Source organism: Rana temporaria, chromosome 5 (genome assembly GCF_905171775.1).
Source record: "Rana temporaria chromosome 5, aRanTem1.1, whole genome shotgun sequence".
In the NCBI taxonomy this organism is placed as follows: domain Eukaryota; kingdom Metazoa; phylum Chordata; class Amphibia; order Anura; family Ranidae; genus Rana; species Rana temporaria.
In genome coordinates, this window is record NC_053493.1 from 320,650,803 (window position 1) to 320,663,210 (window position 12,408).

General features: G+C 43.6%; 1 protein-coding gene across 2 annotated transcripts in view; it reads right to left on the reverse strand.

Moving 5' to 3' along the window:
- Positions 1-7,190: 7,190 nt before the first annotated feature.
- Positions 7,191-12,408, reverse strand: part of ATP6V1H (ATPase H+ transporting V1 subunit H) — a 135,762-nt gene continuing 130,544 nt past the window's right edge. For both annotated transcript variants that reach the window (XM_040354199.1, XM_040354198.1), the window contains one exon: positions 7,191-7,538. In XM_040354199.1, coding sequence (XP_040210133.1) covers positions 7,478-7,538 — 61 coding nt within the window. In that variant the 3' untranslated portion in view covers positions 7,191-7,477. The remainder of the gene's footprint in view (positions 7,539-12,408) is intronic.

A 12,408-nucleotide genomic window follows, 5' to 3' on the forward strand; every position in this document is an offset into this window, starting at 1 on the left:
ACTTGACGACTGTCTTCACTGTATTCCATGGTACATCTAATGCCTTGGAAATTCTTTCCTGACTGATCCTTTTAAACAAAGAGATCCCTCTGATGCTTTGGAAGCTCTCTGCAGAGCTGCTGTACAAAGCGAGGCACTTTAACTGATGGCAGGTGTGTACTGACTCCTATTTAACATGACTTTGAATGTGATTGCTTAATTCTGAACACTATGGGCCAGATTCAGGTACGTTTGCGGCGGTCTAACGTATCCCATTTAAGTTACACCGCCGCAAGTTTTAAGCGCAAGTGCTTGATTCACAAAGCACTTGCCTGTAAACTTGCGGCGGCGTAGCGTAAATGCGTCCGGCGCAAGCCCGCCTAATTCAAATGGGGCGTGTATCATTTAAATTAGGCGCGTTCCCGCGCCGAACGTACTGCTCATGCTCCGTTTTAAAATTTCCTGCCGTGCTTTGCGCGAAATGACGTTGCACCGACGTAATCTTTTGAACGGCGATGTGCGTTACGTCCTTTCCTATTCACGGACGACTTACGCAAAAAAAAATAAAATTAAATTTGACGCGGGAACGACGGCCATACTTTAACATGGGCAGTCTAAATATAAGCCATGAAATAGTAGCCGTAACTATCCGGCGGGAAAAGCCCGACGTAAGAGAATGTGACGAACGCGCGTACCTTCGTGGAACGCCGTAAACAGCCAATTAGCATACCCGACGCGGGAAAACGATGCGAACTCCACCCAGCGAGCACCGAAGTATTACCTCTACGATCCGAAGGCGTACGCCTAAAGCCGTCGTATCTTGGTTTGAGAATTCAAACTAAAGATACGACGCGGCAAATTTGAAAATACGCCGGAGTATCAGTAGATACGCCGGCGTATTTCTCTGTGAATCTGGCCCCATGTATAATTGTTAAATCTGTGCTTAACAAATATTCCTGGGCTGCTGCCTCCCCTAGATGTCCCTGTAACAAGAGAGATCTGAATTGTATAAAGGATGTGTGGTATTGGGGGAAGTAGCCCTCCAATTAGATAGTAGTATGGGTAGAGATGTGGTTAAATCCTTCCGTAGGTTAAGGCTCTTTCACATGGGACGGATCCGTGATGATCCGCCCCGTGAACCTCCGCTTGCTCAGCAGGGATCGCTCCGCTAATCTCCGCTGAGCCGCCGGATGACAGGGCGGTACCCGCACACTGTGCAGGGACCGCCCTGTCAGATCTCCGCTCTCCCCTATGGGGGGATTGGATGAACACGGACTGTCTGTCCGCGTTCACCCGATTCGATGACGAAAGGAAAAATAGGGTTTTCCCCTGTCTGCAGAATCGGAGGATTGTGGACCCGGATGAGATCGGGTGTCAGCGGATGTTCATCCACTGACACCTGCAATCTCATAGGAATCAATGTATGTTCATTTTTTATCCGTACACGGGTGGATGAAAGACCGGACATACGGTCCACCTGTGTGAAAGAGCCCTAACTTGTAGTAATGTTATTAAATAAGATCCACTTCCTCTTAAGTGACTATATCCAAACTGATTGTGAACCTTCCAAAGTGGTAGTGTTATACTTAAAAGTTGCGTCAAAATGAAGCTTGTTGCTGCATGCCACCCATGAAGAGCGAGTCAAAGTCCGGGTCGCTCTTCCTGTGGGCCAGTCAACAGGGGATATATATACACTAAGTGGTTGCTACACGTTTTTTTTATCTGCATTTAAATGATGCGACTTGGATCGCTTTTAACCACTTAAGGACACCTTTGCGCCGATATACGTCGGCAGATCGGCACATCAACGTACCTGTACGTTGCCCTTTAAGCCCAGCCGTAAGTTGGCGGGCGCATGCATGCGACCGGGTCCGAAGCTCCGTGGCCGCAGGACTCTCGGACCCGATCGCCGCTGGAGTCCCGCGATCGGTCCCCGGAGCTGAAGAGCAGGGAGAGCGGTGTGTAAACACAGCTTCCCCGTTCTTCACTGTGGCGTCGTCATCGATCGTGTGTTCCCTTACATAGGGAATCACAATCGATGACGTCAAACCTGCAGCCACACCCCCCTACAGTTAGAAACACAGATGAAGTCATACATAACCCCATCAGCCCTCCCTTGTGGTTAACTCCCAAACTGCAATTGTCATTTTCACAGTAAACAATGCATTTTTAAATGCATTTTTTGCTGTGAAAATGACAATGGTCCCAAAAATGTGTCAAAATTGTTCAAAGTGTCCGCCATAATGTCGCAGTCACGAAAAAAAAAAAAAAAAACGCTGATCGCCGCCATTAGTAGTAAAAAAAAAAATTATCCCCTATTTTGTAAACGCTATAAATTTTGCGCAAACCAATCGATTAACGCTTATTGCGATTTTTTTTACCAAAAATAGGTAGAAGAATACGTATCGGCCTAAACTGAGGAAAAAACATTTTTTTTATATATTTTGGGGGATATTTATTATAGCAAAAAGTAAAAAATATTGCATTTTTTTCAAAATGTTCGCTCTATTTTTGTTTATAGCGCAAAAAATTTAAAACGCAGAGGTGATCAAATACCACCAAAAGAAAGCTCTATTTGTGGGGAAAAAAGGACGCCAATTTTGTTTGGGAGCCACGTCGCACAACCACGCAATTGTCAGTTAAAGCGACGCAGTGCCGAATCGCAAAAACTGGCCGGGTCCTTTAGCTGCCTAAAGGTCCGGGTCTTAAGTGGTTAAACTATATATAACTTTTAAAAAAATAATCAGAATTACACCATGCAAGTTCGTCTTTCTCTGGTCTTATGAGGATACCAGGAGCTGACAAGCTGGGAAAGCAGCTACGAAGTGCTGCTACAAGATCTGACCAGTGGACTAAGTCTAAGATCAGCAGACACACGCGAGGGAACCAACCCACTCCCTTTCGCTTATCCCCCCTGCAGGGGTACCTGGATCTGGTGAGTGGGGTATCAAGGGCGAGCACAAAAGTTACCTTGACCTGTACACTTGAGGATAAAATCTTCATTGGACATTCATTGGACACAGAGGACATACATCATTCCCCCAATTCGGGTCTGATACACAGGACACGTTTATTTATTTTTCACTTACTAATGCCCACAGGTTTTTGAATTTAGGGCGATTATATTTTATGTTTTTTAGGTTTTGATATTTAGCACATGTAATTTAAATATTGGATCACGTTATTGGATACACTATAGTATCAAATGCACTTTGAGGTTTATATCCAACTCACACAAGTCAATATCACCCATTGAAGGGTAACACCATTTTGGATTACTTTTCCAGGTTATTTATCACAATTCTGTAAATTCACCCATTGAATGGTGACATGGATCACTTTTCAGGTTATTTTTCACAACATTGTAAACTCTGAGGATTAATCACTTCCTAAGAGCATTAAAGGGAGGATTGCACGTGTAGCAACCACTAAGTGTATATATATCCCCTGTTGACTGGCCCCCCCAGGAAGAGCGACCTAAACATTGATTCGCTCTTCATGGGTGGCATGCAGCAACGAGCTTCACTTTGATGCAACCATTAAGTTTAACACTACCACTTTGGAAGGTTCACTATCAGTTTTGATATAGTCACCTAAGAGGAAGTGGATCTTATTTAATAACATTACTACAAGTTATCCTACGGAAGGATTTAACCATATCTCTGAGCTATGATTAAGCACTGTAGGACAGTGTGAAACGCGTCAGCTGTTTTTTCTAATTTCTGCTGTGACATGTCAGTTTTGTGACCAATTTTTATTAAAAAGGAATGTTTTTTTGGAGTGCGGCTGTCCTAGTCTTCCTCATCAATTTTTGCATGTTATTGCATTGCCGGCACCCAGGGTTTTGGATTTGGTGAGAGAGTTCTTTGGTCTATCTGAGCGGTCATCCTTCTTCCCATCTCTACCTATGCTACTATCTAATTGGAGGGCAGCACCACTTACCCCAATACCACACATTCTTTATTAATTCTGAACACAGCTACATTCCCAGTTATAAGAGGGTGTGCACACTTATGCAATGACATTATTTTATTTTTACTTCCCCCCCTCTAAGAGCCCTTTCACACTGAGGCGCTGCAAAAACACCCTTAAACGCCTTTAGCGATATTACTATGTTTTTACAGTGTTTTTAGGGCACTAGCGGTAAAATTAACGCAACGCTGCAGGCGTTTTAACAGTGTTTTCCCAGCATTCTTGAAGCATGGGCAATTTCAGTCCTGCTGTTGTAGATGCTCTTTTTTAAAATTTTTGGGAGATCATGTGACTTTTCTACAGTTCAGAGCGGATTATAGGCGCTATTCAGGCATTTTTACAGCGCTTTTAATTCATTTCAATGAAGAGGGGCGCTTTTGGAGCGTTTTTTCAGCACCCAAAAGCTGCTCCAAAGATGCTGCTTGCAGGACTTTTCTCAACGCCCCACCAGCGCAACGCCTCAGTGTGAAAGGGTTCATTGAGACGCATGGAGAGCGTTTTATGAGCACTATTTTTACGCTAAAAACGCTGTAAAAACGCTCCAGTGTGAAAGGGCTCTAAAAGATTTCAGTTTGTTTTTCAATTGAATTGTACAGTTTACAGGTCACATTAAAGTTCTGAAATGACTTAACATTGTCTATTTTTTTTTTTTACATCAATGAAACCTGACATTTTAACAGGGGTGTGTAGACTTTTAATATCCACTGTATGTGCCTTCAAAGTCCAGATCTCTGATCCTCCAAATTGTGTAGGTTTAATAAATGCTAGTAAAAGAACCATGGGCTAAAAGTACCTTTGCACATACAACTGCTTAAAAACAGCTAATATAATCATTACTTTGCATACATTCAGCTTCTTTGCAGTCTGTGCTGTACATGTAGTAGTGGAAAACATGCCTGCAGACCTGGATAGAGAACAAGGGATTCATTAGGGATCCCTCTAGAGCTCTCAAACTGCCGTAGCACAACTGTAAAGAATGTACTGATCATTCAGGCAAGGAACACAAGTTCCTGCTTAGTGATAAGTAAATAGATAAATCTTTTAATATGTAAAAATGCCCTGTCCTTTTTTTCCAATGGTTAATGTGTATGCGCATGTACGGAGATGCAAATTTTTGGATTTTGTGTTATGGACCTGAAGGCAATGCATTTTTACACACTTGTGAATGCCTCAATTCACAGTCACATTCCTGTTTAACTCCTTGGTGCCAACCATACGCAAATATGCGGCCTTTCGGCACCTGGTCCTTAGCATCGAGGGGCCGCATATTTGCGTGAACTGCTGTGCACCCAGCTATGCCGAGAGCGCACACGATGAGTGATCCCGACTCAGCTACCGGCGCCTAACTGAAAGCTCCCGATTGCTCCTTGCGATCAGGACTTTTCAGATAATGTCACAACCAATCACGGCAGTCATGTGCTCTTAAGCCCTGCCCCGGGCATCATAAAAGGAGGCACCGGTCTTAAGGAGGTAAAGAAAGAAAAACTGTCAGTTGACCCACCCCCCCCCCCGCATGCTCAGATAAGGGTCTAGTATGAATTTAAAAAAAAATTGGCGTGGGGTTCCCCTAAAATATATACCAGACCTGAGGGGCCTGGTATGGACAGCAATCTACAAATAAGATAATGATTATATTGAGAAGACACATTTGCTAGCAAATCCCAAGGCACACTAGAAGTGAATACAAATTTGTTTATGGAAAAGAAAACACAAAGTATTTTAAAATTTGAACACAACTTTAATGTCAATATTAGCATTGAGGAGCAACAATAAAGTCAAGTGTAGGCACCAAAAGGTTACCTAGAACAGACTTTCTTTTTAATTCTGAAAACGTTGCTTAAGGGCTCTTTCACACGGGGCGAATCAGAGATGATCCGCCCTGTGAACCTCTGCTTGCTCAGCGGGGATCGCTCTGTTGATCCCCGCTGAGCCGGCGGATGACAGGGCTTTTCTCTGCTCTCCTCTATGGGGGGGATCGGATGAACATGGACCGCTTGTCCGTGTTCACCCGATCCGATGACGGATGGGAAAAATAGGGTTTTCCTCCGTCTGCAGAATCAGAGGATTGCGGAATCGGGTGAGATCGGGTGTCAGCGGATGTTCACCTGCTGACACCAGCAATCTCATAGGGACCGATGTATGTCCCTTTTTCGTCCGGATGGATGAAAAAGCGGACATACGGTCCATCCGTGTGAAAGAGCCCTTAAGGTTCTTTTTAAAAACGATGTGATATTCTTCAGAAATCTCATCAGTTTTATGTAAAATTTTCACTAAAGAAACTTCAGACACTTTTTGTCACACGCCATTAATAATTCAAGTTAAATATGTAATTCCACCACCAAGGGCCAGATTCACGAACAATTACGGCGGCGTAACGTATCCTCCTTTACGTTACTCCGCCGCAATTTTTCGTCATAAGTGCTTGATTCACAAAGCACTTGCGTGTAAACTTGCGGCGGCGTAGCGTAAAGCCGTCCGGCGCAAGCCCGCCTAATTCAAATGGGGCGTGTACCATTTAAATTAGGAGCGTTCCCGCACCGAACGTTCTGTGCATGCTCCGTTAGGAAATTTCCCGCCGTGCTTTGCGCGAAATTACGGCGCCCCGACGTGTTTTTAGAACGGCGACGTGCGTTACGTCCTTTCGTATTCCCGGACGTCTTACGCAAAAAAAAAAGTTGAAATTCGACACGGGAACGACGGCCATACTTTAACATGGCTGGTCTAAATCTAAGCCATGAAATAGCAGGCTTAAGTTTGCGACGGGAAAAACCGACTAGCGAGGATCGCCGTAAACAGCTAATTTGCATACCCGACACGGAAAAAAACGCAAACTCCACCCAGCGGTCACCGAAGTATTGCATCCTAAGATCCGAAGGCGTACGAAGCCGTACGTCTGTCGGATCGTAGCCAAAAGCCGTTGTATCTTTGTTTGTGAATTACAAATAAAGATACGACGCGGCAAATTTGAAAGTACGCCGGAGTATGAGCAGATACTCTGGCGTAATTTTTCTGTGAATCTGGCCCCAAGTGCTTAGAGCACACATGAAAAGGAATAGAAAACTATAAAGACTTTTGTAATATATGTCATAATAATTCTCTGTTGCATTTATTCTGCCTCTCCTACTATTCCCTTTTTGTTGTATGAAGGCAACTTGAAAGAAAAAAAAAAAATCAATTCCTATTAATAAAATAGGGGAAAAGGTCCAGAGTACTTTAAAACAAAACAAGGACACCAACGATTTTTCTTGGAATGTGCCATTTAATTGTGTTTTCCACATATCAATAAATACACAGGATGCAGAATGATCACTATTCAGTTTCAGTACCTTTGACCTTCCATGTAATAGTGAAAAATTTGAAACCATCAGAATAATTCACATTTATACTTTACTAGAACATGGATATTATTGGGAAGAGAGGGCACAACACACAAACTGGAGATAGCCAAAATAAAATAAAACTAGCTCCATGAACTAGATAAAGAGAAGCAGACGGGGTTCACCACAGGACAGTGACAGCGATGAAGTTAGCTCCTTGCAGTCACTGCTTGCGGCTGTTCCGATTGCAGCTGTTTTCCAAGATATTCCCTGAAAGACAAAAGCGATAAATGTTAATATCCAGAAAAGTGGTAGGGTGCACATTAGTTAGAGATTTCATCCCAGACCAGTCCCTGCTAAACTTCTTGACAATGGAACATAAGGGTGTTATTAAAAACGGAATGCCGGTTTATCTAAGTAAGCCATCCTCTCCATCTTAGATTGTATTAAGGTTTATCGCGGGATACATCGTTGCTTTCCTAAAACAGAAGGCATTTACTGTATATATGTCCCTACTTCTGGTACAAAATCCATAAACAAGGATCTCAGTCTCTATTTCTGGGTAAGTAGGTGGAGTCATGCAAAACATTCCTTTTTCCCCCTTTTCATAATTAGTTCATCCAGAACTGCTTGTGTATAGCAAAGACATTACCAACTTGTATACAGCAGTTTCAGGCTTCCTAGCGTCCATTAAATTGAGATATGACGTTCCAAACCAATGAGAATGGTCCGACGGGCCATTTCCATCAGTTCACCGCTGAAGTGGCCTGATGTGCGTACACACCATCGTTCCAAAAACCGATCGGGTCAGAACGCGGTGACGTCAAACACACAACGTGCTGAATAAAACGAAGTTCAATGCTTCCAAGCATGCATCGACTTGATTCTGAGCATGCGCGGGTTTTGAACTGATGCTTTCTGTACTAACCATCGGTTTGGACCGATCGGGCAGCGGTCCATCGGTTCGATTTTGAAGCATGTTTTAAAATTTTGGACCGAAGGAAAACAGACCGATGGGCTATACACACGGTCGGTTTGGACCGATAAAACTGAACCTCGGTCCATTCTCATTGGTTTTGTCCGACCTTGTGTACGCGGCCTCAGGTGTAGGGCTTGTGAGTACTGGGGAACAAGCCAATTATTGAGGCTGCGGTTCAATGGTACAAAAGGAAACCGAAGATTCAAACTCAAAAAGTCCAACAAGTCCAACATGGGCTTGGTTGCTAAAATGGGAAAAGAAGCGATTTGCATGACTCCACCAACTTGCCCATAAGCAGAGACTGAGCTCTTTGTTTTTGTGTTTTGTGCAGGAAGTGAGGATATGTAAATTTCTTCTGTTTTGAGAAGGCAGTGTTATATCTCAGTACTTTAGACGTGGTCTTTTGATTCCTCTTGTACCACTTCATCACCACCTTAATGGTCGCACTGTTCTTCTGTTGATCGTGGGTAAATCGAGACCTGACTTCCCAATGGCCTGCACACCTACTGAGAAGCAATGGACATTGGTCTGTTGACAGGTCACCAAGAATTATAATCAGTGGAAGTGACTGAGAGCTGTTCACACCATTGCACTACATTAACGTGCATTTGTACGATGCAATGCCATTCATTCCAAATAGCACCCCAATGATCCTTGCCAATAAACATGCACTACCATGCATTGTAGTGTGCTGCTTTACCGAAAAATATTACGTGCACCTTTTTGTTGCCATATGCAGACCAGCCAAATTACAAACTACGTATGTTAGTGTAATGCACATAGATTTTTAAGGCATGTTAAAGATGGGGAAGCAACCCCACAACTGCAGAGTTAGATCTCTCCATTTCATCTCTGTCATTTTTTTTATTTTCAGTGTAAAAGATAATTGGAAAAAAAAATGACACCTGAAGTCAATAGCTGGAAAACCACAAAAGAAAAATCATAATGCAAAGTAAAAGAACTTGCAGATCCCCCTCCTTACTACAAGTAAATGTCAAGATTCTGGCTAGGATTCTTGCTAGCCGACACAACAAAGTAATTCTCTCTTTGATACACAAGGATTAGTCGGGCTTCATGCCTGGGAGAAATACCTCCTTCAACCTAAGACTTTATACGAATCTGCATACCCTACATGACAATATTGGCTCAAGAGTTGTTGTCGCCCTAGACACTGCCAAGTCGTTTGATGCGGTCGAGTGGTGCTATATATGGAAATGCCTGGAGAGCTATAGGTTCATACAAACGTTGCACCTATTTTATAAACTTGGGTATCAGGCCCCCGCTGGTTAGGGTCCTGGCAAATGGATGAACCGCTGAACAGTTTGCCCTTACTAGAAGAACTTGACAAGGCTGTCCCCACTGCTATATGCACTGGCCTCTGACTATAGCGATAACATCGCACTCTGCTATAATTGGCCATCAGGCCAGACACCTAACTGAAAAGATTGGCATGTATGTGGATAACACACTACTGTACCTAGCAGACTCTGATACGTCCCTGTCCACTGCTTTGGCCCTCAGAACAACTTTGATTTTTTTCTGGCCTTAAAATTAACTGGATAAGTCCCAAATAATCCCCCTAGACAATTTTCAACCATTGTGTACTCGGGCTAACCTATCCTTACAGAGAGTAAACCAGATTAGGTATCTAGGAGTGCAGGTTACTAAATACCCCACTATACTGTATTTCACTCAATATAAAACCCCTCTTTGATATACTTAAGCACAAAATCCCGCTATGGACCCGTTTACCGCTAGGAGTAATGGGTCCTGTAATTACCACTCAAACACTTTAAAATCAATGGAAGCATTACTCAAGAAGTTTGTATTGGGGACTTGCAGGCATAAACTACTATGGCGGAAGTAAAAAAAAAAAAAACCCTACTGATTTGGGCAGTACAGCCCTCCCTGATATAAACCTGTACTATTTGGCAGCCCAACTATTGCAGTTATTTCACATCAATAAAATAGACAGGTCTAGGTTTTTCATCTTTCTATGCCCCAAATGGTCACACCCAACCGCAGACCCCTTTACTGTCATAGCAAGCGGACTTAAGGGAGCTGAGACAACAAGCGACTGTCAATCTTTACTTTACTACTACAGCTGCGTATGGGATGTTGTGTCCAATAAGCTAGGTTTATCATGCCACCATCATGGGGATATTGGGATTCTTTGTCTGCACCACGGCCATCATCTCTGGTTACATGTCACCTTCTATATGCTTCGAGCGGTAAATATATCCTCACTATCTGTACTATGGGTGCCAGCATTTTACTTGAATGTTAGTATCCTAACATACTTTTTTTGACATCTTTCCAGAATACAAATCCCCCTGAAGAAGACCAAATTGTGGTCGAAACGCGTCGGGGTATTCTTATGGAAGCTACTTTATCAATGGCACTATATATTATTCCATTGTATCATTTAACATTTAATTGTTGTTGAGAAAGGTCTCCAACTGTCTGTAACCTGAATGTATTTTATATTACAACTATCTGCATTTTCATTACTCGTGATACAGAAACCTAGTAAAACATTTTTTTATATATTTCCATGTCTTTGAATTTAATATACCTTACACAATATGTCGCTTTAAAGCCCCCGGGGGGAATTTCTCCATTTTTGTCTCTACAACATTTTGGGGCGTGCGGCCCTTGGACTCTCAATATATGCGTTTTTCCTTGTCTATCATGCCACCATAACTTTACTCCATTGTGGTATAATGGTTCGCTCCCCGAATTTCGTCTTATTCCGGACCCAGTAGTCTGGAGTAAAAGAGGGGTGAATTATTTATCCCATCTTAGACCTGATGGCGACCTAAAAACATCTGAAGACAGAGTGCAAACTGCCAAACCAGATGTTTTTTAGATACTTACAAGTTTGGCATTCTTTCAGAACTAAATTCCCCAATTCCTGCAATTCCTCAATTGGACTCTGATCCACTCATGGAGGTAGTTAAAAGCTCAGACCCTAAAAAATGTACTTCTAATATGATGCTTCTCTCTTTGTCCACCAAATTGGCTTACGAGCTTAAAGCTCAATGGGAGAGAGATAGGCACAATTGAGGATGAGGATGAGAAGAGAAGCGATGCTCTGGATACATGCAAACTGGTTTCACCTAAACTTTTGGATCGCCTCACACAAAAAAACTGTACATACTCCGCCGCTCCTGTCGGACTCCACTTAGACTATTTAGGTATAAACATGACCAGGGCACGTTGTGTTTAAATGACGTGGTTTCATTCTACCATCTGCTTTGGAGGACCTGCCCGAAAATACAAGGGACACAGGACATCTAAATTCTTGCATGACACTGTATGCCCTGAACTATGTCTTCTGGGTATATTCCCAGAATCGGACATTGACAAATTCACCAAAACCTCTCTTAATGAAACCCCTTTCTCTGCAAGGAAAATCGTTACTAGGCAGTGGATGAGGACTACTTCACCTGATTTCCATGCTTGGATACTAGATGTTAACAATAATCTACTATATAAGAAATGCATTTATATCCACAGAGGTTGTCCATCGAAATACGACAAAATATGAGATGGATGGCTACAAGCCTCTGGAGACTTGCACATAAATTGGAAGGTTCAACATAGCGGCTACAATGCTTACACACCAAAGACAAACTAGTTGAAGTACCTACAGTAGGTGAACCCGATTTTGTGTCAATCTCGCTCTCTTTCTCGGCGAGATTGAGCACCTACGAGCCCCATCGCGGGAGCCAGCGCCGAGCTGGCTTGCCGCGATGGAGACAGAGCCGTCATAGAAGCGACGGGAGATCCGACTTGGATTCCCGCCAATTCTACACGTGTGCGGCGTTTGTTATGAATCCTGAGGGGGAAGTCCCCGCCGGATTTTAAATAAAAATCCGGCATGGGTCCCCCCCTCAGGAGCATACCGGGCCCTTAGGTCTGTTATGGGTTGTAAGGAGAGCCCCCCTACGCCGAAAAAAACGGCGTAGGGGGTCCCCCTACAATCCATACCAGACCCGTATCCAAAGCACGCTACCCGGCCAGCCAGGAAGGGAGTGGGGACGAGCGAGCGCCCCCCCCCTCTCCTGAGCCGTACCAGGCTGCATGCCCTCAACATGGGGGGGTTGGGTGCTCTGGGGCAGGGGGGCGCACTGCGGCCCCCCCACCTCAGAGCACCCT